Source organism: Schistocerca cancellata, chromosome 3 (assembly GCF_023864275.1).
Source record: "Schistocerca cancellata isolate TAMUIC-IGC-003103 chromosome 3, iqSchCanc2.1, whole genome shotgun sequence".
Taxonomy (NCBI): domain Eukaryota; kingdom Metazoa; phylum Arthropoda; class Insecta; order Orthoptera; family Acrididae; genus Schistocerca; species Schistocerca cancellata.
The window spans coordinates 526,672,303-526,698,855 of record NC_064628.1 but is presented as its reverse complement, the minus strand read 5'-3'; the positions used below and the strand labels follow the sequence as shown (position 1 = coordinate 526,698,855).

Genomic DNA, 26,553 nt, shown 5'->3' with positions numbered 1-26,553 from the left:
ACAATTATTCGGGGGAAGCAAAAGGTTTTGCCTTCTCCATCCACAGTTCATCAGTTATTTTTCCGTCATGTCGCTTATGTTGGTCTTGTCCAGGGTTCAGCAGAGAAAACATTTTATTTCATTCTGTCTGTATTGTCACAAGACGTGGTGCACTCCGCTCGAGTACACTGATCATGTATGTTTGCTTTTATCTTCATTATACTGATAGCTGCGTACAGCAGTTTCCTATGGTCAGAAGAGTACAGCATTGAAAAAGAAATTTCAGAGCAAAAGCCACAACTATGCAAGTAATGAGGAAGGTGAAAACATCTTTTTTGGGCAGTTTATCACGTAATTTATCAAATTTTGTGATACATGAGATACAGTTAACAAAAGCCAATTCTATCTTACCTGCCTTACTGTTAAATTCCTATTTATCTTTGGTCTACAACCTCAAATGACTGTCTTTTTTTCAGTTCAGTGAATAGTGTATAATGATCTGTGATTACTAAATCTAAGCCAAATTTACACGCACCTTTATATTCATAACTAGCTATTGGTATATTACAGGTTGTCAAAGGGTCATTTTCTCTATAAAATTCAGAGAAATCTAGTTTGAAACCTTACTTTTTTTACTTGGTCAATTAATCTTGAAGCACAACTACTTTTCACTTGTGATGCTTATTCAGACATATTGTTCCCTCTTTTTTTACAAGCATGTTAATGTGGTATTCGTTGTCACATATCAGCTGCATTTCACAATAAATTAGTACAAGCGAAGATAAAAGAAAGAAAATTTATAATCTACAAAATTGTTACAATGATCAGCACTGATGGCAGCAAATTCCACATCTATCAATTTTATTTTGTGTCTCAAGCTTAAGCATCTTTCCTTGTTTTTTTTTAGTTGTATCAGAGCAATCTTTTGAGAATACTGATGTAACATCCAATAAGAACAAATGGCACAAGCAAGCACAACCAAGTGATGGGATTTGTTCTGAGCCAACCTGAAGCTCTCCTGAATATGAGCACTTTCAAAGGGATTCTTAAAACCATGGTCCTTAGTTATTAACATTAGTACTTAGTATAAGATTCCATAATTGAAGTCATTCTGTTGTTTTGCACTCAAATAAAAATAAAATAAGATGTACATCTTTTACTTCCTTTTACATTCCAGACAGTTCTCTCTCTGGTGTCTGTGGAATATAAGCTGAAACATCTAAAAGATGTTAGAAATCCAACTATATTAAAAATTACATTCAACATACCTCGATGTCCCTTGGGTCCATCAGAAATACGAACAGGTTCCAGGTTCCAATCCATCCTCTTACTACAGACGGATAGTCCTTGCTTATCTCAAGTGCTTTCTCCATTATCTCTGAAACAGGAATAGCAAATTGTCTAATTAACAACAAGTCTTATGAAACTAATGTATTTGTTTATTACAATCCCACACCTGCTTTCCACACTGACTAATGTAAGTAGAAATTTTCTATAATGTCTTATTCTAAAATAAGTGTAGATGCCTTTTCTACTGTTATGACACTTTGATACGAGCAATAATAATTAACAAGGAAACTCAGAGTTTTATTTTCTCACCATTTGAACTGGTAATACCAAATATCATGTGGATGTTGCCGATGAAAGGCAGGGTAGGAGGACCTGGGAGTTTGTTGCCCAATTTTACAAAACGTGAGTTTTCTCGCCAGTAATGTATTATGGTTAAAATTGCAGTCACAATCAGGATTGGATACAGCACAGAGCTACTGCTCTGTGCTTCTACTACTTCAGCTTCTTCAAGTGTTGTCATTTTAAAATGTGTAACCTGTAAAAGAAAAAGCAAATATTTATTGGCATACAGTTCTGAAACTGGTATTATGAAGTTATTAGAGATAGTGTAAAGAGAGAGCTGGTCAAAGAAATAGTGAATAGGGAATTAAAAGTTTCCAAGTTAGTGATAAAGCAGTTTAAGAACCTTGTGATCCCTAATTTTTTGCATAGATGGAACTCCCTCCCCCTCCCCCATTCCCTTCCACAACCTCTTCACCTGTGCGTGTTATTTAGTATTCTCTGCTAGAAGCCTTCCCACTCTCCCCATTATAATATACCAATACCAAACTGAGTCCTACCATGACCTCAGGAATCATTATCCTCTTAAGAGGAATCAGACTTCATAAAAATCAACAAATAGTCACTTTATCTGAGAGTCTGATACTCAGCACTTCCTTTATAAAATAAATGGTTTGATACCCTCTCAATCAATTTTGAGCTTATTCTTATACACGGTACAATTTTCGAACAAGAAGAAATCCATCTGTGCTGTAGAGGAAGCTGTCAAGAATAAATATTTTCAATTTGCTTTAGAAATTTTAACCTTAATTTTTACTGTCAATTAGTAATTTCAATAATTATAATTAAAAAATTTTATTGTAAAATAATATGCTCAATTTTACATGGGTGTTCACAGCGATGGCAGTAGTAAAAGTCCAGCACAGGGAAACAGTGGTAACTATCTTTCTTCAAAAGGTCAGTTTAAGTACAGCTAAGCTGCTCCTGGTGTACATAATCAAAATGTTTTAATTAGTTTACATCTGCGACATCACAACACATGGCATCTCCCGTATAACATTATCATATAATGTCACGTGCCACTCTCCCCCTTATGCATCACATGGCAAGCTATGCTGTGTTATATATGACATCACAAAGCAAGATGGCTTCCTCTGCCGCATCGAATAAAAAAATAATTAATTATCGCATTGGTTGCTTAACATCATCAACAAGGTGGTGGTGGGAAATTTAAAAATCCATTATGATAGTGACGGGGAAATTTAAATAACTGCAAGATGGTAGTGGTGAGAAATTTAAAAAATGTTAGATGGTACTGGCAGGAAATAGAAAATATTTTTATCATTCATTAAAACGAAAAGTCAATCACTGCTCAGAATTTTGTACCTAAAGCGATTCAGAAGCATCAGATTTTTTTTTGCTGTATTAAAAAAAAGTACATGAAACCCCTATTTTACGTTTTCATGGAATCCACACTTAAAAACCGTAAAACTGAGCATAAAAACGTTAAAAGCCCCCAAAAATATGTAATTGTCATACATGATTAAAAATTGTAATCCTCACCAATGCAATGTATAAAATTTGTACAAGTGAAGGAAATTAAATGTACAATAAGATGTTTATCTAATAATTTGTGATAATGAATTTCATCAGTCGTTAAAAATCACAGATATAACAGCAAGTAAAAACTCGTCAAAAATGGAGGGCATTTTTAGCATTGATCTAATGGGTTTTTCACAGAGGCTACTAATTTATGGCATAGAATCGCGAAAAACATAAAATCGGAGAACGTAAAATCGAAGTTCCACTGTATTGCTAATACTACAATATTTTCAAAAACACATACACACACTCAGTCACTCACACACTGCATAACTTCTGTATTTCATCTCACTCTTCCTCGCTCTCTCTCTCTATCTGCTTTTGTCATTAGCTTTGTCAAGTCTAGACTTGTACGACTTTCACAGAAACCTGACACACATTGTATAAAGTCGGTACCTGTTTGTTCGCATATAGTTCACTCTTTACACGTACAATCTCTTACAATGTACTCCAAGCCTAGAATTTCATTGCCTGGAGTAGAATTGTCTTCAGCGATGACTTCCACTTCGAAATGAGCCCCAGTGACTCCAGAGGACCTGTCTGCACGTGCCCTGGATACTGGTAGGATACGAACTTTACTACCGCCTCCCAAATGGCCTCAAAACCACGAGTTATGGTCCGGGATGCATATCATTTCACAGCAGTACCCCTCTGGTTGTCAACCGCGACACTCTTACATTGACGACAGTCTACACGTCGTTTTGTTGTCCTCCATGGAAAGTCGTCCTGGGCCTATATTTTGGCAAGATAATGCCCACCCGCACATGGCGATAGTTTCTATAGCTTGCCGTCGTGCTTGTCAAACCCTACCTTGGCTAGAAGGGTCACCACATCCCATCTCAACTGAGAATGTTTGGAGCATCACGGGCAGAGCCCTCCAACCAGCTCGGGATTCTGAAGATGTAACGCGCCAACTGGACAGAATTTGGCGCTATATCCCTCAGGAGCACATTCAACAACTACATCAGTCACTGCCAAACCGAATAGCTGCTTGCACAAGGGTCAGAGGTGGACCGAAGCTTTATTGACTCGCTCGATTTTTGAAGCTCTTTCTTTCGAATAAATCATCGAATTTTGCTGAAATTATAATCATTTGTTTGTTTGTGCATGTGTACTACAAATACTTATTTCCGTCCCTTTCGGATAATTCCATCGTGAAGCGCTTTTTTGCGTTAGAGTAATCTAAACGTTTCGTGACGACAATAAATTTTGCTTGTGGAGCGGTCTGTTTTTCCTGTTTAAGGTTTACGTCATTAGGTTCTGTAGATGGCAAAATGAACATAGGTAATCATGAATGTACAATAAGCTGCTCCCGAAACTATGTTATTAGTTTGGAATCTTTCCTTTTCTGTATCGGCATCATACGTTCCTTCCCACAAAGCAAGGCTCCCTGTGTTGTGGTATTGTGGTTCGAAGAAAATGTAATGGATTTACCAGACTGGCCTGCGGAGGATTCGTCTCATCATACCTCTTTAGGATGAACTGGTGCATCCGCTGCGTGGTAAATGAACCCGTCCCATAACATACCAATAACAGCTCACTATGATTGCAGAAGAGTGGAAACAGGTTCTGTCTTTGTTGTGCACCACAGCTTAGGCGGGTTGCCTTCTCTGGGAAAGAGAAAACAGAGTAGCAAAAGAAAGTCCTACTGATTGTTAGTTAAGTGGACAACCCCTTTGAAACGAACAACAATGAGTACCTGGCCCATACTGTTTAGTTTTCATTGTGGAAGTGACAGCGATTCGAAAGGCTTTCAAATTTTGTCGTCTTCCGGTGCTCCAGGACCTGCTGATAGCGTCAGATTCAGAGAGCGTATTTCAATCTGTTGCAAACCCAAAGTAGAACAGTAAAATGAATATTCAAATGCTGGAAATTATAGGAGAATCATTGATAAATCAGCGAAGAGGTACGAGAATCTTTTTTTATGTAGGACTGATTTACAATGACAAGGTTGACCAGGTGGTCAAGGAGTCAAGTATTTCTGGTCCTATAACGAACGTGTCTATCACCTTCCGATTTCAAGTTATGGGCGTGGAAAGTGGTCAAGGGAGAAGAGATTATTGGCGCTTTTAAATCTGCCAAAAACCTCAGTACTACGCTGTGATCCAACCAGTAAGAGTTTAGCTGATTTCGAATATTTTAGATGAGCAGGCAGGTGATAGATACCTTTGTACGAATATGTACCAATCATGGCTCAACTTCTTCCCACTCGCATTGGATAAACATCAAGGATAATACTTTCTGAAACTATCACAAGGGAAAATCCTCCTCGCACTCTTCTCAGATTTAATGTTAAGATGGCCCATTGGATTACCCGTCAAAAACTGAACACAGATCAAGCATGTAAAGAGAAAGAACGTGTACTGAAATGCGGAAAAAGAAGCAAAATAGAAACAATAAATGGCCCGAGCTTAGGATCTGCAACATCGAGCGAGTTTGAGTTGCCACGGTTTGGTGGTTCTGTGGTCACAGTGTTGGACTGTAAAGGAGGAGATCTGGATTCAAATCTCCCTCGTGTCCGGTCACTGACGTGTCTGTTTGCTCTACTCAAATTTGTGTCGAGGTGTACGTCCGTTTTCAAGTGTGAGGTGTAGGGAAAGATCTTCCAGACATTCGTATCTCCTATTTGTTCTACACAAGTACCGCATGTTATTATCCTTGCATTCTGTTTCGGAAGTTTTAACTCTTATATATTTTTGTTGTAACATAGTTCACACTCGTTTATTTATTGTTTTCATTTCTGTGAGAGGTCTCTGCGGGATCTCGCCTGCTTTCACAATTCATCACTTTTTCTTGCGAGGCTAATATATTCTTACCACAAGTTCTGCAACGACAGTATGGTATGACAATTACGAAAACTACAGAAGGAGAACAGACAGGTCAATGAACGGACGGAAAGTTCATAATTTTGTGAAAAAAAGACATGAAGGAGACTTGAACACGGATCTCCCCCTTCGCAGATCCAACATGACCACACAGCCAGGACAGCATGGTTATAGCAAAGAGTTAGATACTACATGTCTTGAGGTTTAAGGGTTAATTGTTTGTATTTTGCTTCTTTCTTCACAGTTCAGTATACCATCTTCCTGTTTGCATGCTTGATCTGTGTTCAGTTTTTGGCGAGTTATCCCTTGGATAATTTTACCACTAAATCTGAGGAGAGTTCAATGGGAAACTTCCCAAGTCAGAAGAATAAAGAAGAAGATGTAAACATGTTGATATTTTCCTTTGTCGAAGGAAAGCAGAAATGTTTACTGCTTAACCCTTTAAATACCTCGTGCGTCACAGTCTCATGATATACCGCGCGCGGACCTGGATGCTCCGTTTCCAAAATGGTACCATCCGTACATTTCTGTAAGTATTATGGCTTGTATAATGTCAGTACAGTATAAGAACATTACAGTCACAGAAAAATAATATCTATTTTAACATTGGTACCAGCTTAGAGGATAAAGGTAAATTAATACGTAACTATGCTTTGTATTATAATAGCAATATTTTTGCTTTCAGTAATGTACAATATTGAATAATTACGTATACATCAAACACATGTACCTCTCATCTTAACTAAAACTAATGATATTGCAAATCGCAACGTATATAAAATATAAAAATGCTAAATATCATTAGCTCTCCAGTTCTATTTCCCATCTTGTCTTCGACGACAGCAATCGAAAACTACTTGACGTGTTGTGTGACTGCTACACACAAAATGTTTGAATGTTGAACAACGTATAGTAGTCTTGTTATTCTTGCGTGTTCACATTCCTGGCACGAACCTACTGTTTTTTCATTCGATTGTCTTGTCTATTCGGTATATGCCCTTTGGCAAATTCTTAAGTTATTCACTGTCTTTGTAATGTTCTTCAAGGCGCCCTAAACCCATATTTTCCAGGAAGTCCTGTCTACCACGTGTTTGATCTGTCTTATTCCACATCCAAAATATGTGTGCATTTGTTCCTGCCATGTCCAAAAATCTGAAAAATATTGTCAGCGGCCAAATTTTCGTTTTTCTTGAAGTCGAATAAAGTGAACACTTTTGGTCAACTGTATCCACGTCCCCCTTGGTATGGTTACAGTCCGTTATTGGAGTAGATTTTCTCGTTTCTGTGTCTGTTTCCTCGCAATCATGCATTGCAGATAACAGGAGGACACTTTTTCCTTATTTGGAATATAGGATACCGGGCTGCAATCGTCCTGGAATCCAAAGAGAGAAGAGCTCTTTCCTAGGTATTTCAGATCCGGAAAATCGGAGGGGATTTCTTTTTTATTCTTTTTCATTGTTCCAAGAAATGTTGCACCGTTCTCCAGAAGAAACTGTGCCAACGCATAGCTAGTGTAGTAGTTGTCGGTGATCACATTTCTGTGAGAACCTAAGATTGGCTGAATCAGTCGACTGACTATGTCGAACGGTTTGTTCGATGTAAAGTAAGGACTTTCCCTTTGTTTGCCGCAGTATATCTCAAAGCTGTGCATATAAAATGTTCTACTGTCGCACATGGCACACAATTTCAGACCGCACTTTGCAGGCTCGGCAGGCATGAATTAGATGAACTGCAGCGATCTCGAAAGGGAAGCAGCATTTCATCATTGGTCACAAATTCTGATAGGGAGTAATTGTTTTTACAGTTATTTTCAAAGTCCCTGTATATTTCCCTAATGGCTGCTAATTTATCATACTTTTCTCGTAATACCTGGTCGCCCTTTGATTAAACCTGATGCTTCTCAGTAGGTACATAAATCAGTTATAGGAAAACGCATGTCGGAAAGCTATCATACCTGTACCATTACATTTCCAAGCTCTTTGGGTATTGGAGAGGCTAATTATGTTGAGAGCGATCAAGCATAGAACTCTAAAAAGGGATTCGATTACCGTAGAAGAAGTAAACCTAAAATCTCTTTCCCTCATATATTGAATCGTACATCTCCGTTCTGAAATACACTCCTGGAAATGGAAAAAAGAACACATTGACACCGGTGTGTCAGACCCACCATACTTGCTCCGGACACTGCGAGAGGGCTGTACAAGCAATGATCACACGCACGGCACAGCGGACACACCAGGAACCGCGGTGTTGGCCGTCGAATGGCGCTAGCTGCGCAGCATTTGTGCACCGCCGCCGTCAGTGTCAGCCAGTTTGCCGTGGCATACGGAGCTCCATCGCAGTGCCCACTGGTAGCATGCCGCGACAGCGTGGACGTGAACCGTATGTGCAGTTGACGGACTTTGAGCGAGGGCGTATAGTGGGCATGCGGGAGGCCGGGTGGTCGTACCGCCGAATTGCTCAACACGTGGGGCGTGAGGTCTCCACAGTACATCGATGTTGTCGCCAGTGGTCGGCGGAAGGTGCACGTGCCCGTCGACCTGGGACCGGACCGCAGCGACGCACGGATGCACGCCAAGACCGTAGGATCCTACGCAGTGCCGTAGGGGACCGCACCGCCACTTCCCAGCAAATTAGGGACACTGTTGCTCCTGGGGTATCGGCGAGGACCATTCGCAACCGTCTCCATGAAGCTGGGCTACGGTCCCGCACACCGTTAGGCCGTCTTCCGCTCACGCCCCAACATCGTGCAGCCCGCCTCCAGTGGTGTCGCGACAGGCGTGAATGGAGGGACGAATGGAGTGTCGTCTTCAGCGATGAGAGTCGCTTCTGCCTTGGTGCCAATGATGGTCGTATGCGTGTTTGGCGCCGTGCAGGTGAGCGCCACAATCAGGACTGCATACGACCGAGGCACACAGGGCCAACACCCGGCATCATGGTGTGGGGAGCGATCTCCTACACTGGCCGTACACCACTGGTGATCGTCGAGGGGACACTGAATAGTGCACGGTACATCCAAACCGTCATCGAACCCATCGTTCTACCATTCCTAGACCGGCAAGGGAACTTGCTGTTCCAACAGGACAATGCACGTCCGCATGTATCCCGTGCCACCCAACGTGCTCTAGAAGGTGTAAGTCAACTACCCTGGCCAGCAAGATCTCCGGATCTGTCCCCCATTGAGCATGTTTGGGACTGGATGAAGCGTCGTCTCACGCGGTCTGCACGTCCAGCACGAACGCTGGTCCAACTGAGGCGCCAGGTGGAAATGGCATGGCAAGCCGTTCCACAGGACTATATCCAGCATCTCTACGATCGTCTCCATGGGAGAATAGCAGCCTGCATTGCTGCGAAAGGTGGATATACACTGTACTAGTGCCGACATTGTGCATGCTCTGTTGCCTGTGTCTATGTGCCTGTGGTTCTGTCAGTGTGATCATGTGATGTATCTGACCCCAGGAATGTGTCAATAAAGTTTCCCCTTCCTGGGACAATGAATTCACGGTGTTCTTATTTCAATTTCCAGGAGTGTATATAGGTTTGTGTAACCAACAACTTTGTCAATCATATTTGTAGAAGTGAGTCTCACAAACGCGTCTAATGCCGAGGATATTTCTGCCCGCCCGGGTTGGGCCTAGCAATACTTTTATAATGTTTTTTGATTTCGTTTTATTTGACAAGGATAAGGAATTGCTTATTCAAAATGTTTTTCCATCTTTTCCGAAGTAAAATCGGTAATGATTGCCTTGGCTATCACCTAAGGAATTCGAAAGTTCGTCCCCGGACTGTTCTGAGTCGCTACCGTGGCAACTCATGCTCACACTTTCTCCTCCCCATCACGGTCATCGGTGAAATCGCATGGAGGGTCTATCCCTTCATCTTCGCCCTCAGGCAGCCCACGAAGTAACTGAGGTGTAACTTCATCATGTCTATCTATCTATCTATATCCGAATCCCTTTCCAGCTACTGCCGGGTCTGGGTGCTGACGACTCCTCTCCATTTGGCTCGGTCCTCCCACCACTTTTCTTCCTCCACTTGCTGCCAGGTCACACCTCTCCTTTTAACAGATATTCTCACTCCCATTTTCCACCGTGTTCTTGGGCGCCCTCTAGGTCTTTTCCCATCCATCTTTAGTTCTTCCATAATTTTGGGGAGTCTCTGCCCATGCATCCTCTTAACATGCCCATACCATCTTAATCTCTTTCTTTCAATTTCTTCTCTCATACTTTCTTGATTGAGGTCCTTTCTAATCTCTACATTCCTTACTCTGTCCATTCTTGTTTTTCCCTTAACTGCTCTGAGAAATTTCATTTCCCCTGCTTGCAGTCTGCTCCAGTCCCTTTCTGTCATTGTCCATGTTTCTCCGCCATAGGTGACAATAGGGATGTAATAATTCTTATACATGAGGAGTTTTGCTCTTTCTGAAACTTCATTATTCCAAATCAGATGTTTTATTGTTTGGTAGAAATTGCCTCCCTTCTGTAACCTCCTATTAATTTCGTTAGTTATTCTTCGATCCCTAGATATTTCACTCCCTAAATAAGTGAAACTTTCTACCACTTTGAGGGGTTCTCCATTCAAGTTAATATTTCCGTTGATTCCTTTCTCTCTTCTTGTGGGATGATACCACAAATCCAAGCAGTTAGAAGAAAAAAATGGAGCATGGAGAAAATGGTGGAAAACTAAAAATGACGAAGACCATAAAAGATATATAGAGAAAAAGAAGAAGTGCAAAGAAATAGTGGAAACAGCAAAGAAAAAGGCATGGGAAGAGTTTACAAAAAAACTTGAAGAAGATGTGAAGAGCATTAAGAAAATGTTCTACACTCCTGGAAATGGAAAAAAGAACACATTGACACCGGTGTGTCAGACCCACCATACTTGCTCCGGACACTGCGAGAGGGCTGTACAAGCAATGATCACACGCACGGCACAGCGGACACACCAGGAACCGCGGTGTTGGCCGTCGAATGGCGCTAGCTGCGCAGCATTTGTGCACCGCCGCCGTCAGTGTCAGCCAGTTTGCCGTGGCATACGGAGCTCCATCGCAGTCTTTAACACTGGTAGCATGCCGCGACAGCGTGGACGTGAACCGTATGTGCAGTTGACGTACTTTGAGCGAGGGCGTATAGTGGGCATGCGGGAGGCCGGGTGGACGTACCGCCGAATTGCTCAACACGTGGGGCGTGAGGTCTCCACAGTACATCGATGTTGTCGCCAGTGGTCGGCGGAAGGTGCACGTGCCCGTCGACCTGGGACCGGACCGCAGCGACGCACGGATGCACGCCAAGACCGTAGGATCCTACGCAGTGCCGTAGGGGACCGCACCGCCACTTCCCAGCAAATTAGGGACACTGTTGCTCCTGGGGTATCGGCGAGGACCATTCGCAACCGTCTCCATGAAGCTGGGCTACGGTCCCGAACACCGTTACGCCGTCTTCCGCTCACGCCCCAACATCGTGCAGCCCGCCTCCAGTGGTGTCGCGACAGGCGTGAATGGAGGGACGAATGGAGACGTGTCGTCTTCAGCGATGAGAGTCGCTTCTGCCTTGGTGCCAATGATGGTCGTATGCGTGTTTGGCGCCGTGCAGGTGAGCGCCACAATCAGGACTGCATACGACCGAGGCACACAGGGCCAACACCCGGCATCATGGTGTGGGGAGCGATCTCCTACACTGGCCGTACACCACTGGTGATCGTCGAGGGGACACTGAATAGTGCACGGTACATCCAAACCGTCATCGAACCCATCGTTCTACCATTCCTAGACCGGCAAGGGAACTTGCTGTTCCAACAGGACAATGCACGTCCGCATGTATCCCGTGCCACCCAACGTGCTCTAGAAGGTGTAAGTCAACTACCCTGGCCAGCAAGATCTCCGGATCTGTCCCCCATTGAGCATGTTTGGGACTGGATGAAGCGTCGTCTCACGCGGTCTGCACGTCCAGCACGAACGCTGGTCCAACTGAGACGCCAGGTGGAAATGGCATGGCAAGTCTTTCCACAGGACTACATCCAGCATCTCTACGATCGTCTCCATGGGAGAATAGCAGCCTGCATTGCTGCGAAAGGTGGATATACACTGTACTAGTGCCGACATTGTGCATGCTCTGTTGCCTGTGTCTATGTGCCTGTGGTTCTATCAGTGTGATCATGTGATGTATCTGACCCCAGGAATGTGTCAATAAAGCTTCCCCTTCCTGGGACAATGAATTCACGGTGTTATTATTTCAATTTCCAGGAGTGTATAAAATGATGAAAAATAAAAGGAAGGCTTCTCAAGTACCAGTAAAGATGGAAACAGAGGACGGTACCATTATTGAAGATCCAGGGAATACAAAAGATTTCTGGAAAGAACATTTTAAGGAGCTGTTAAACGCTGAGGAGCAGGTACATGAGGAAACAACAAATAATGGAGAAATTGAGAGATGTTGGCAAGCAGAATTAGGACAAATTACACGGGAAGAAATGGAAAAAGCTGTGAAGAAGGTGAATGGGGGGAAAGCTCCAGGACCTGATGAACTATCAGTGGACATGATAAGAGCAGCAGGTCCAGTGGGAATGCAGTGGCTATATAGAGTACTATCAAGCGTGTGGAGAAATAGTAAAATACCTGATGACTGGAGAACAGGAGACATTGTTCCCATCTTCAAGAAAGGCAATAAAAGACTTTGTAAAAACTACAGAGGAATAACCCTCATGAGTCATACAGCCAAGATTTTTGAAAGAATTTTACTAAATCGAATAAGTGAAAAGATAGAAAAAAGGTGTATGTGTGTGTGTGTGTGTGTGTGTGTGTGTGTGTGTGGGTGGTTGGGTGGGTGTGGGTGTGAGTGTGTGTGCGAGAAGGAAAGTTAGGTTAGCCTTAACACTGCCTTCTGCTTTATCATTTTGCTTGACACAAGAATGCCTAATTAAGCTGGCGACCGGTTTTAATATGTAATGTTACAACTTACTTTGTGCTGGGAGAACGTCTGTTCCTGCCCCACCGTTTATCGATGATTATACTTTGCTGGGGTGTTTCGGAAACGAATCCCAGTCACATCTCAAAAATTCCTCGCAGAGGTATAACGTTAGCATCGATTACTGTTTAAGACGGTCGGTGGCAGCGTTACAAGCAGATAGTTCCTCACTGGTTGTAGAAGGAATCAGCAGACTACACGTTCAATACTTGGGGGAAGGGTGAACTTGTGAATTCCTGTAAAAAGAAAGTGAGGGGACTAAGAACTAACACGAACTTCCGCCAACACTGGGGTTGCGGCACTCTCTGCCGCTGCGCGCTATTTAGAGGGTTAACGTTGAGAAACTGAACTACGACACGCCATCCATCCGGCGTGCCATCTCCAACCTGCACCGAGACGTCGAGGAGGTTACTGTGTCCACCGCAACATTGAATTGGAGGGGCGTATGGTCTCCAGCGTCGGCGAGGGACCTCTCTGCACTAGGCTTCCGACCCCGAGAACTGGCGGTACTGAGCACGAGGGTACTGCAGAGCTGCTGCACGAGTTATCGCATCTACGAGAGAATGACGGCGCCAAGGCTGATGCCACGAACCGGCGTCGGCTAGGTCGCTGGATATTCTCTTCGCCTTGACTCCTGGGGCCTGTCAACAGGAGGAATAACCGTCTCTGTTCTTCTTTGTCTTTTCTTGTCTTTATATTTGTGTTTCCTTCCTTTCCTTACATACATTTGTGTTTTTCTCTCATGGTGTTCGTCCTGTAAGTCCCCAATTCAGTGGTGGACATTGGCGATTTATATAGCACCTACCATATGCCATGTTGATGTATTTACGCATGTATGTGTTATTCATTTGTAATGAAAAAAGACGGCTGAAATACCCCTTCCAACTAGTCCTCCTGCTTTATTGTATCATGAAGATCCTCAAGTATGTAAAGCTCTTTTTTGTTTTATACGAGATAGTAATGCGTCTATATGAAACTTGCCGTTCTAAAATTCTCAGGAGGAATGGTCAATATTCGGGGATATGACAAGACGATAATTTGAAACAAAGAACTTCATATGGCTAAACGCCCCATTTCGGACAGTTTCGGAGCTAGAGCACATTTAATGCACGTTGTTATTTATCTTAAGTATTATTCAATAAGTTTTCAGTTTAACACGTTTATAACAAATGGTAAACCTTACAACTTGCGTTTTATAAAGTATCGACTGAAAGGTAAGTATTTTAACACACTCACCTCTAAGCATTATCGTAAATGTCACATCACAACAGTTTTACATTTCACAATTAATTGTTAGAAAACCCACCGTCAACTTCAGTGCAAATCTACACTTTTGGGAAAACGTACCACTGTGCTGTAAGGGTCGATAAACAAAAAATTATTGGTTTAAGACCTGGAAATAATGGTGGCTAGTTAAATTGTACTGCCAAGATCAATCCGGCGATTAAGATAAGTGCGACTGAGATGTTCCCTCACACGTCAGGTAAAATGTGAAAGGGCTCCGTCGTGCAGCGGGCGTGGCCAAAGGGGCGTCCTCAAGGTGTTCGACAAATGAATTTTCCAAAAAATTTAAGTAATTCTGTCCCGTCACTTGCTCTTATATACTGATCAGCCAGAACATTATGACCACCGACCTACTATCGCTATAAAGCGGTCCAGGCGATAGCAGCGTTACCTGGCGAGGAATGATGGCTAATCAGACACAAACATGGTACACGTAGTATTAGTGAGGGTGCTGTCCGTGTGTAGAATGGGGAAGGCGCGCGATCTTTTTGAGTTTGAACGAGGGTAGCGTATGATGGCCCGGAGGCTCGGCACGAGCGTTACGGAAACTGCACGACTTGTCGGTGTTCGAGGAGTGCGGTGGTGAGTGTCTTCAACACATGGGGAAACCAAGGTGGAAGGGTTTGTGCGGCCATCCGTCATTACAGATGCCTGACGTCGTAGGCTGGACAGATTGGTAAAACAGGACAGGCGGCGAACTGTGGCGGTTCTAACATCAGGAATTAATTCTGGGCAGAGTACACGTGTGTCTGAACACACAGTGCGCCGAACACTTCTAAGGATGGGCCTCCGCAGCCGACGACCAATGCATGTGCCAATGCTAACACCACGACGTCGGCAGCTATGATTGAAATGGGCACGTGACCATCGGCACTGGACTTGGCGCAATGGCAGAAAGTTGTATGGTCTGATGAATCCCGATACCTTCTTCATCATGCCGATGAGAGGCTGCGAATCCGTCTTCTTCTAGGGGAGCAGCTCCTTGACACCTGTACTGCAGTACGGAGACAAGCTGGCGGCGGCTCCGTTATGCTCTGGACAACATTAACGTGGGCATCCAGGCGTCCAGTGGAGCTTGTGCAAGGCACCCTAACGGCCAAAGAGTATCGTACACTGGTTGCACACCACCTATACCCCTTCATGACGTCGTGTTTCCCGACAGCAGTGGCATTTCTCAGTGAGATAATGCGCCGTGTAACAAGGCCAGGAGTGCGATGGAGTGATTTGAGGAACACAGTGGCGAGTTCCAATTGATGCCCTGGCATCCCGACTCGCCAGGTCTGGATCCGGTCGAAGACATCTGAGATGTGACTGAATGTGGCGTCAAAGCTCATGGGCCGCCTCCCTGGAATTTACGGGAATTGGGTCATTTGTATGTGAAAATGTGGTACCATCTCCCTCCAGCGATCTCCAGGTTGAGGTTTACCCTGGCCATTTTAAATAGAAATATTTACTAAACATACTTAAAAATTGTTGTCTTTCATGTATTACAGTTTTTCTGTGAAAGCCCATGAGAAAAGGATAACTACGTTGTCATTATAACGAGTTTAATGAAACTGATTGTTTTGACAGCTGCCAAATGGCACTTTACGATCACGGTTTTTTGAAAATAATTTCTTCAAATAAGTAATGCAAACTAGGCGGCGACACCTTCTTCCTTAATTCCTCACTCACTCCATCGGCATTCGTGTGCTTCCTCTACTGTAATCTGCATAAAACAGTCTACTGACAAACAACGGAAAATACACATACACTGAAAAGATTTTTGTTTGTTTCAAACACTGATTAAAACACTTTAATAAAAATATGTCTTTATAGAGAAATTGTATTAAAGTATTAAACACTTTTTTTAAGACGCGAAAACACCTTGCTTTAGTCACACCAACCCTGAGTGGGCCCTAGTACTCTTGATTATAACCATCGGACAGACTGACAAAAAGGTTCCTGAAAATAGTAGGCCTAACTGTTGTAGCATATCGCTAAAACAATGAACTTTTACTGACACAGATTAATGTCACTGAACTGACTATTAATATGAAAGACAAGACCCTCTTCCGAGCCTTATCATTACGTACTTCCTCAGTTTCTAAATCTATAAGATCACTAAGTAAATTCTTGCCAGTGAACTTGAGCTTAGCTCCCTTTCACTAAAGATTAGCCTCTCTCGGACGTTTATTTCGACTTATTAACAAGCCAGTTAACACACGCACTGTAAAAGTTTAGGTACAAAACCATTTCATACACAGTAACATACATCTGTTAGTTGCAGATTATCACGACCTTTTTCTCAATTGACGTGAGTGACTTCGGCCGCTTTGGGAGAGAACTTCCCAAATGAAATGCGGCTTTTTTGCGGCACGCCTTTCAGATCGGGGAATCCCGGGCATACGCACGTATAATGCATCAAAGTCTACATAAAGACCGGTGCGTACTTTAATATTGTCTATGCTCGGGATTAATTTTATAAAACCAACTGTTATTTTTCTAATAATGGGGTTTTCTGAATTAAAAAGTTAAGGTGGGATTTTAATTGACCTCCACCTTCAAATGGGAATTTCCGGACTAATTTCCTCCATTTTGAGCTCACATAATTAATGGACGTGCCCTAAATCGTTAATCGAACATACCGGTACAAATTATTTGGTAGTAGGACCCGGGCTGATCGCACGTAATGGAATACGATTTCAGTTGTTCGTATCATTCTTTCGTAGGCTGTCCCATGGCTACTTCACACGGGAACGATATTCACGATGAAATTGGGATACATGCAAATGCGGAAACGACATTTGATGTGAAAAGCAGGTTCCTGGAAACCCTGAATACGCTACTGCAAGAAAATGTAAATAGTAGCGGAATAATCATAAGAGACAGATATTTTTTTTATAGAGGACGTTAAGCCAAAGCAAAGAAGAGAAAAGGGAGTGTTGACTATCATCGACTAAACAAATATGACGTTATTGAAGTCGACGGAAAAGAGAAGCTTATTCCACCAGTAACAGGAGACAACAACGCTATTTTGTACTATGTTCATACAGTAGAACTGTTCGAAATCCTGCACGACACTCACTGGAAAATAGGACATGGAGGTCAGATACGGATGAAAAAGGAACTGCAGTTTAAGTACATAAATGTCACCAAAGATGTCATTACTTTGTATCTTCACTTTCGCAAACCTTGTCAGACTAAACTGTCTAATCAAAACAAAGGCTTAGTTTCCAAACCTTTAATATTTAAAGAATTTAACTCAAGGTGCCAGGTAGAGCTGATAGACATGCAAAGTAGCCCTGACGGGGAGCACAAGTTCATACTCAATATTCTACACAAGATCACTTAACCATGTTTACACTACTGCGACTCCTGAAAAGCAAAAGAGCAGAAGAAGTTGCTTGCCATTTACTTGACACCTTTACGACTGTAGGAGCTACAAGTGTGCCGCAACCGGATAATGGCAGAGAGTTTTCGAACCAAGTTATAAATGAGCTAAATAACATGTGGCTTGAACTGAAACTGGTACATGAATAACCCAGACACAGCCAAAGCCAAGGTTCCACTGAACGGGCCAGACAGGATGTACAGAATATGATAATGAAATGGATGCAGACAAATAACTCAGCACATGGGCTGAGAGCCTTCGATTCACCAATTCATGAAAAACGTTCTTTCCATCAAGGAACTCAGCAGTCGCCATACAAGCCAATGTTCGGCTGTAAAGCAAAAGTGGGGCTTAGTACTTTAAATCTGCCTGAAGAAATTGTTGATAAGATAGTGACAGAGGAAGACCTTGAGGAAGTCGGACAAGAAATGGAGGATGCTACAACTGTAGGGACTACTTCCAACCATGAAACTGTCGCCGTGGAAGTCGAACCAAAGGAAAGACGAGACCAGTTACTTGACAATAACAAAGTGAAAATATTCTGTGTGGTTAGCGAAGAAGAATGTAGTGCAGCTCATTGTTGTACACTGAAGCGCCAAAGAAACTGGTTAGGCAGGCGTATTCAAACGCAGAGATATGTATACAGGCAGAATACGGCGCTGCGGTCGGAAACGCCTACGTATATAAGACAACAAGTGTCTGGTCAAGTTGTTAGATCGGTTACTACTGCTGTAACGGCAGGTTATCAAGATTTAACTGAGTTTGTTGATTTTAGATCAGAGCACGAGCGTTGAGACACAGCATTTCCGAGGTAGCTATGAGGTGGGGATTTTCCCGTACGACCATTTCACAAGTGTGCCGTGAATATCATGAATCCGCTAAAAGATCAAATCTCCGGCATCGCTGCGTGTCAGCGTGCGGACCATTCAACAAAACATCGATATGGGTTTTCGGAACGGAAGGCCCACTCGTGTACCCTTGATGACAGCACGACACGAAGCTTTACGCCTCGCCTGGACTCGTCGACACCAACATTGGACTGTTGATGACTGGGAACATGTTGCCTGGTCTCGTTTCAAATTGTATCGAGCGGATGGGCGTGTACGGGTATGGAGACAACCTCACGAATCCGTCGATCCTGCATGTCAGCAGGGGACTGTTCAAGCTGGTGGGGGATCTGCATGTCAGCGGGGGACTGTTCAAGCTGGTGGAGTCTCTGTAATGGTGTGGGGCGTGTGCAGTTGGAGTAACATGGAACCTCAGATGCGTCTAGATACGATCCTGACAGGTGACACGTACTGCCTGACCACCTGCATCCATTCATGACCATTGCACATTCCGACGGAACTTGGGCAATTCCAGCAGGACCATGTGGCACCCCACACGTCCAGAATTGCTACAGATTGGCCCAGGAACACTCTTGTGAGTTTAAACCCTTCCGCTGGCCACCAAACTTCCCAGACATGAACATTATTGAGTTTATCTGAGATGCCTTGCAACGTGCTGTTCAGAGGAGATCTCTTCCTCCTCCCCCACGCCCCTCGCACTCTTACGGATTTATGGACAGACAAGTAGGATTCATGATGTCAATTCCCTCCAGCACTACTTCAGAGTCTATACCACGTCGTGTTGCGGCACTTCTGTGTGCTCGCTGGGGCCTTACACGATATGAGGCACGTGTGACAGTTTCTTTGACTCTTCAGTGTGTATCCTGCGGTAAAGACGTGCACGCAATTTGTGGAAGAAGTGATAAAGCAGAGGAAGGGTATGGAGGGAAAATTATTTGCAGACTATGTTGTAATATACTAGAAATCAGGAAGAAGAGGGCAGGAGCTCACGACAATTTGTAAGTACAAGGTGTAAAGATGCTTCAAAATTCAGATGCAAAATTCCCACCTGCAACAGTTGGAGACAATGTTCGCATCCGTATACGAGGTGCTGAAGAGGTCGCGGAGATCCCAGAAGAGTTCTTGCCGTTGTCTTGAACGTCGAAGGCACTTTCTACGGTCTGGAGAAAACCATGGTGTTCTCAAGCAACTGTATTCCCGAAACGAGTTCCCTGTTCTACACGAGAACTTCTCACGCTGGAATCCGTGGGCAAAGTAGAAAAATCATTACGAACCATATCGACTTTACAGTCACTGACCAGTGGCCAAGGATAAAATCGATGCAACTGCTCTACTAAATGCGCCACAAATGGCTCCAAATGCAGATGTAAGAAAATATTGTATAATTCCAGATGTCATAAAAGCTTTACTTGTTGTAATAAGTGAATACCGGTTGAATTAAAAAGATTTATAAAGTGAATCGATTGTGTAATGTTTATGTTTTTTATAAGTGAGACTGATAATATAAATAGATTTAATACAGATTGAAATTATTCTTATTCATTCACTCTTCGTTTTTCTTCCGATTGTGGCCGATCTGTCTACGCCACTTCGCAAACTGGCCGGCCAGATCCCGAACTCAAGGGAAGATCGGACATTGGCCGGTCAATTTACAGTGATGTGGATTATTTCCTGGACTTGTATAATTTAAAATTGTTCAGTCAGATCTATTTTACTTCTTTTTCCGAAGTTTGGCCGATTTGTTCCAGCTCCTTTGCGAACTGGCCGGCCGAATCCCGAAATCAGGAATAGATCGGACATAGGCCGACCTATTTAAAGCGACATTGGCTACTTCGCGACTTGGGCGGCCAGTTCCCGCTTTAGCCGATTTAGGGCTTCAGCAGTAACATATACATTGTTTGCGTAAGTGAGGCATTTACAGTGTAAATGTGTATCTAATATTGCAGTAGTAATAAAATAAAAATGAAGAGTCGAAATCGCACTAAGGCGGTATAAAAACAGCAATATTAACCGATCGGTTATAAATAACATGCTGGCGCCCTTTTCTTATACCTTTACGGCTTCAGCAAGCGCAGAAATTAATTCTGATGCGTTATGTAAAGAAAATAGTGTCCGTTGCTAGGCGACTTATTCCACTTGTACATTACGAGTGGAGTAATTCCCGAGTGACCAACAGCATACTTGCGTAGTTCATGATACATGGACTTAGAGTGGGTGAAATCTGAGTCCAGTTACATGGAAACGTAATCGAATTTCAAATAAATTTGCGGTTTGGCTGTGGCGGTACTGGGTTGCTATAAATGAGTCATTCGTTTTCAAAGTTTTATATTTTCCAAAGTGTTACATGTACAGATATGAATGATACACTGTAAACTCACCGAGTTCGCATTGCTTTCGGCAATTGGCGTTACGAATGCAGCTCGTTGACAAAATGGCGACACGGCAAGAAAAGAGTTTTTGTGTATTTTGGAATAATCTAGTTGTTTATCTGTTGCAACAACGCATCGTGCATTCAGAAAGAAATACGGAAAATAACTGCCATGTAAACAGAGCACCTGTGCGTTGTTGTCGACAATTTAGGGACACAGATTGTGTTGTCTGAGTAAACGTTGGAATATGTGCCAGATGCAAGCGTGGAGAGCGTGAGGGGAAGTTTCGGGTGCAGTCAAAAAAAAATCAACGGTCAGCGCAAGCCAAGCATTTGGAATGTCGCAGCAAACTGTGAGGAAGATTTTGAGACATCGGTTACGTTTCAAACCTTACCGTCTACAGTGCGCGCACAATTAAAACCGGAAGATTATGGCCGGAGCGATCAATTCTGCATCACAATAAAGGAAACACTTGAGGATGAACATTTCGTCTCCAAGCTGATGTACAGCGACGAAGCAATCTTCCATTTACCTGGAAAGACTAATCTCCACAGTGTGAGAGTGCGGGGCACTCAACATCTTGATCAAATCGTGGCACTTTAATGAGGCTCGCCGAAGATTCATGTTTTCTGTGCAATGTCATTTACGAAGCTATACGAGCCTTTTTCTTCTGCGAGAAAACTGTGAAGGGTACCTGTTCCTTTGAGATGAACAGTCATGTTCAGAAAAAAACTGAATACCTTGAACGACTAGAGATGGGACGTTCATATTCACAGGACATATACATTAGTATGTTCTGAAGAAACGATTAGCATTCGAGCCTTGTCAGCCCGCAGGTTCAAGGTGAAAATCGATATCACGGCACAAGATCACTCAACGGTAAAATGTGCCTGCGGCTCTCGTTGTTACTGTAAACCGAAGGTTTGGCTGTGTGGCTTGAGCAGATGCGCAGGATGATTTGCAGACTAATGCGCGAACTGTACCGTCAGATCAGAGTCTGAAAGAGGATGCATCACTGGCATGAGAGAATGAAATGCATTTATCCGGGAAATTGATGCTCGTGTGGGACGTAGTGTTTCGGCAGTGCAATGGGTGTGTGCAGAATAGTTCACGGGAAGGCCGTAGAACACTACAAGATGGGTCAGCTCGCACCACCCAGACCATCCCCTGAGATGATCGACACCTCACACGAATGGCTTTGCAGGACAGATCAGCATCCTCCACGGCTTTAGTGGAACAGTGTAACACATGGTACACTATCCAGGGTGATAGTCCGTCGCCGTTTGTTACGGCGTAGGTCACGTGCGTCGTCCACTTCTCCGCCTCCCTTTGATGAATGTGCAGAAACATGCAAGACAGTAGTGGCGTATGGAACCACGTCACTGGGGAGAGGAACTGCATCAGATAGTGTTCTGTTTATGATGGCTGCATTTTGGTGCCGGCCGGTGTGGTCGTGCGGTTCTAGGCGCTTCAGCCTGGAACCGCGCGACCGCTACGGTCGCAGCTTCGAATCCTGCCTCGGGCATGGATGTGCGTGATGACCTTAGGTTAGTTAGGTTTAATTAGTTCTAAGTTCTAGGCGACTGATGACCTCAGAAGTTAAGTCGCATAGTGCTCAGAGCCATTTGAACTTTTTTTTTTTTTTTTTTTTGCATTTTGGTTAGCCGCAGACAGAAGGAGCGGCAAATCAGTGACTGCGTTCGCACAAGGCATACAGCACCAACTCAAGGCCTTATGGTGTAGGGTGTTACTGGGTACAACCACAAATCACAGTTGGTATGTGATCGGGGCACTGTGACCAGTGTGACCTACGTGAATGACATACTGCGACCCGTAGCCATACCCTTCTTGCACAACACCCCGTACGCCAGTTTTCAGCAAGACAATGTACGACCACGACCACATGTTGCTGAACGAACACGTTCCTTCTTGGTGTCATAGCATGTCAGCCTTTTGCCCTGGCCCGCCAGATCACGAGATTTGTCGCCAACCGAAAATGTGTGAGATATGGTGAAACGACGGGTGCAGTGCTGTGACCAATGCCAACCGCCACAGATGAACTCTGGAACCAGGTGAATGCAGTATGGATGGCTATATCACAGGATGCCATTTGCGCCTTATACGCCATAACGCATGGAACATGTTATCAGGACCCAAGGCGGACCCTGTGCCTTCTAGGCAACAGGAGACATGCTGAACTAAGGTGGCTGAAATGCTAATCATTTCTGCAGAATTTTCCTGTGAATGTGACTGTCCTATCTCTAGTCTTTCAAGGTGTTCTTTTTTCTGGACGTCAATGTATTTGTGATTATTTCGACAACTGACTGCTGATTCCACGAATTTTAACGTCCAGTAAGACGAAGCACGCCCTCATTGGAGCATCGATGTACGTCGTTACTGTGATAAACCTTTTGCATTTCTTTTATGTTTTCGTCTTCTTTAAAGGCAAAGAGAAAAGATGAAGTGGTAGCCCATCATAGAGCCTATGCCTACCGCTAGGTACTTTTGACTTTCAGTTGTTAAAAAACAGAGGAGTTTTTCTTGTACCAGTAGGAGGAAGGAAGGATTCGCGCTCAGCTAGTGAACGAGTGAGAAGCACGCCGTTTTAAGCGAGTAATTGTAGACCGCCATTTTGGAGTCGCTATGAATAAGTGAGGAGTATGTATTTTATATGTACACCGTTTAGAAAAATACAGTATTGTTTTATTAACAGGAAGGTCGTGTGAGTTGTTAGTTCAAATAGTACGATAATTACAAGAACTGAAGCCCACCTGTGTACTTTGGAAAACTACGAAGATCCGATAAGCTCAATGGGAACACGGTCAAGACTTCAAAGGTGAACACGGCGACCAAACGTAGCATTATAAAGAAGGGTAAGCACAAATCTACAGCGGAGAAAGAAACTACTTCCCCCTGAAAAATAATATGAACTAATACGAACTTATTTCCAGGCATAGCTCAGCTTATTGTGCTTGTCATTCATGCCGAAAAATTAATCTCATTAATTCAATACATTTTAAAGAGCCATGCATTTCAACATTTTATTATCATCTATTCCATTATTTTATTATATTATACTACCTAAACGACAAACTTCCCCGTCGCTGGATTGGGGATGGTAATGAAGGTGTAGCTCTTTCCGTTTTGCCTGATCTAACACCTTGTGACTTTTTACCCTGGGGGTACATAAAGAACTGTGTTTACTCGCACCCATTGTCAAGAACTCAGGAACAGCTCATAGGACTCTCCAATGCTGCTGTGACGAACATTGACATTTATACCCAAAAAAACGTATTACACTGTTTTCGGTGCTGCAAGATGATAAGCAGCCTGCATTGGAATATAATGGCGCGGATTCTTTATCGTAAGTAACCGAAACATCTTCCCTTTAATAATAATAATTTGTTTACATCACTTAAAATCGTTCTGAGGCACAATTACAGATAAAACGACGTTGTATCACTTCTTGTTTTGGTTGTAGGGAATCACCACCTCAAGGAAATTTCGTCAGTTGGGGAAACAAAAGGCGAAATCTAATGTAAAACGTGAACTAGCCGTCTGAAGATGAACCTGTCGGTTCGAAACCGATAACGGCGCTGTTTAAATAAATAAGTAGCATTTTAAAAAGTGGCTGGTTGCTGTAATCTGCTATGAAAGAGTCAACCTATATATTGCCAGAATGTTGCTACGTAAGGTATGGACGTGTGCCATGTGAACAGAAGGGCAATCATAGAACATTTGTAGAGTGCAAATTGCAAACTTGGTGAGTTTACGGTTCTATACACACAGCAATCATATTTGTACGCGTACTACTTTGGAAAATATAGAGCTTTTAAAAAGAATGCATCATTTATAGTAGCCCAGTATTTCATACTAAGCCAGTGGCGACTCGCAAACATGCATTCGCAGTTATCCCTTAAACAGTTCGTTTGCTGGCCCTTGTTTACTAAAACGTTCTTGCTTCTATTATACAGTTTCATCTGTATGAGATATCGCCATTAATTATGATACACCCTGTGTATGTAATTGTAGATTTCGGAGTAAACAAGCACGTCGCAACTGAACTGCTGTGCTTTGTACCTTGTCGTCTTCTACGATCTGTCCGATCTGGTGAAGAAGCTACGCACCTTAACGAAGATTTCCACTAGACCTATGTAGCCGAGATTGAGCAAAAGCTCAAAACACGTAGTGCCAAAACAGAGTGCAAAAATCTGATTGGTTACTACTATATTTCATCACTTAATAATACACAGCCGCGGCGCTCAATCACCGCAGATGAAATCTTTACGGATGAAATCCTGGTGATATTTTCACTTCCCTTGGATGTGTTTCATTCCAGAATCACAGGTAGAAATAGCCGAAGGTCTATCCATTGGGTCTCACAGCGCGTAAATTGGTACCGTGTATAAGTAAAACTAACAGCGTAGGAAACAAGCGTATAAGCACATGACTGTGAAAGCTATGGTGTAAACATGGAGAGAGAGACTTAACTCGCAGCCCTGGTAGCTCACCTGCTGCTACGCTGGCCACCACCACGCGAATCGCGAACCGACTGGCAAAGCGGCGCGCCTTAGGGGCTGCATATTTAAATCGGCGTGTTGGGAAACTGCGCAGTCCACACAATGGGAGCATGACACTGTGCTTTGTGAAGCGTCGTAATTAATGCAAACCGCTCCCATGCGTTCTGAGTTGGCACAAGACAACCAATCGCGACTAGCAGTGATTTTCCCCTCATTTCCCGATTCCTGAAGGTCGCATTTTCCATTCATTGCAAGACACGGTCAGTAACTCATCTGCCACAGCCGTTGGTGGAACACTCATAACACTGTTTTAAAGCTTACCTGACTACAGGAAATCATTACATACACATATCTTCACGTTTCGGCCGAGAAAGCAGTAGCTTGTTTTCCTTGTAAGGAACTGTAAGAATATTTTACCCTATAGCGAAGGGTACGTCGACGTGAAAAACTAACTGATATAACTGTGTGCTGGTCTATGACAGCAATCCTTGTCCTTGACTTTCGTGGGGAACGGTCTTAACGACTTGTTTGTAATACTGTGGCATCACAGGGGACGGAAATCTGTTCGTTTAGTGTTCGAGGTGATGAATTGCAGTTTGTTAACTGCTCTGATTCATATCAACGGTTTGAAACATAGTGTAGGAATGAATGTCTGTGGGGTGGAAGATCTGATCCACAAAACAGATTGGTTGGTGCTCACTCACATGCCTCCAGAGTCAAGTGACAATGGTAAGGCGTAAGGTTTGCCCTTACGCGCTCTGCAGGTTTTGAATGTCATTACACTGCTAACACAGATAGATTCAGTTTGTGGATTGTACAGGCGCGAGCCATAGGCATCCAAACAATTTGCATTAGATATCTGGAATCAACTCGCCTTAAAGTTGTGAAGACATAAATGCGTGAGCATTTCCCAATGTTTGCATAAAACATTAAATTTGGAGCAATTTATCATACATTAAAACATGTTAGGGATGAAATTCTCCAGTTTTTACTGCCTTGTGCGTCATGTTATTTTCGTTTATCATTAGGAAAACTAAAATATTAATCTCACATTCATTTTCTGCTCGTCTTTGATATTAGTGCTAGTTTTCTATTGTAGCTATTTTAAAACAAGCACAGTGGTTCGGAGAGCTGTATAACCTGGAGGAAATTACTCAGACTGTCACATGAAAATTTTACCTGCCGATGGACACTGATCGAAACATGTATAGATTCCACAGAT

General features: G+C 43.2%; 1 protein-coding gene across 1 annotated transcript in view; it reads right to left on the bottom strand.

Annotated features, from left to right (window-relative positions):
• The window catches only part of LOC126175357 (cytochrome P450 4g15-like), a 156,412-nt gene extending 130,972 nt beyond the window's left edge, over nucleotides 1–25,440 (bottom strand). Inside the window, exons 1-3 of the mRNA XM_049922106.1 lie at nucleotides 25,323–25,440; nucleotides 1,579–1,804; nucleotides 1,248–1,357 (exon numbers count right to left, since the gene is read on the bottom strand). Coding sequence (XP_049778063.1) covers nucleotides 1,248–1,357; nucleotides 1,579–1,789 — 321 coding nt within the window. The 5' untranslated portion in view covers nucleotides 1,790–1,804; nucleotides 25,323–25,440. The remainder of the gene's footprint in view (nucleotides 1–1,247; nucleotides 1,358–1,578; nucleotides 1,805–25,322) is intronic.
• Nucleotides 25,441–26,553: the final 1,113 nt, after the last annotated feature.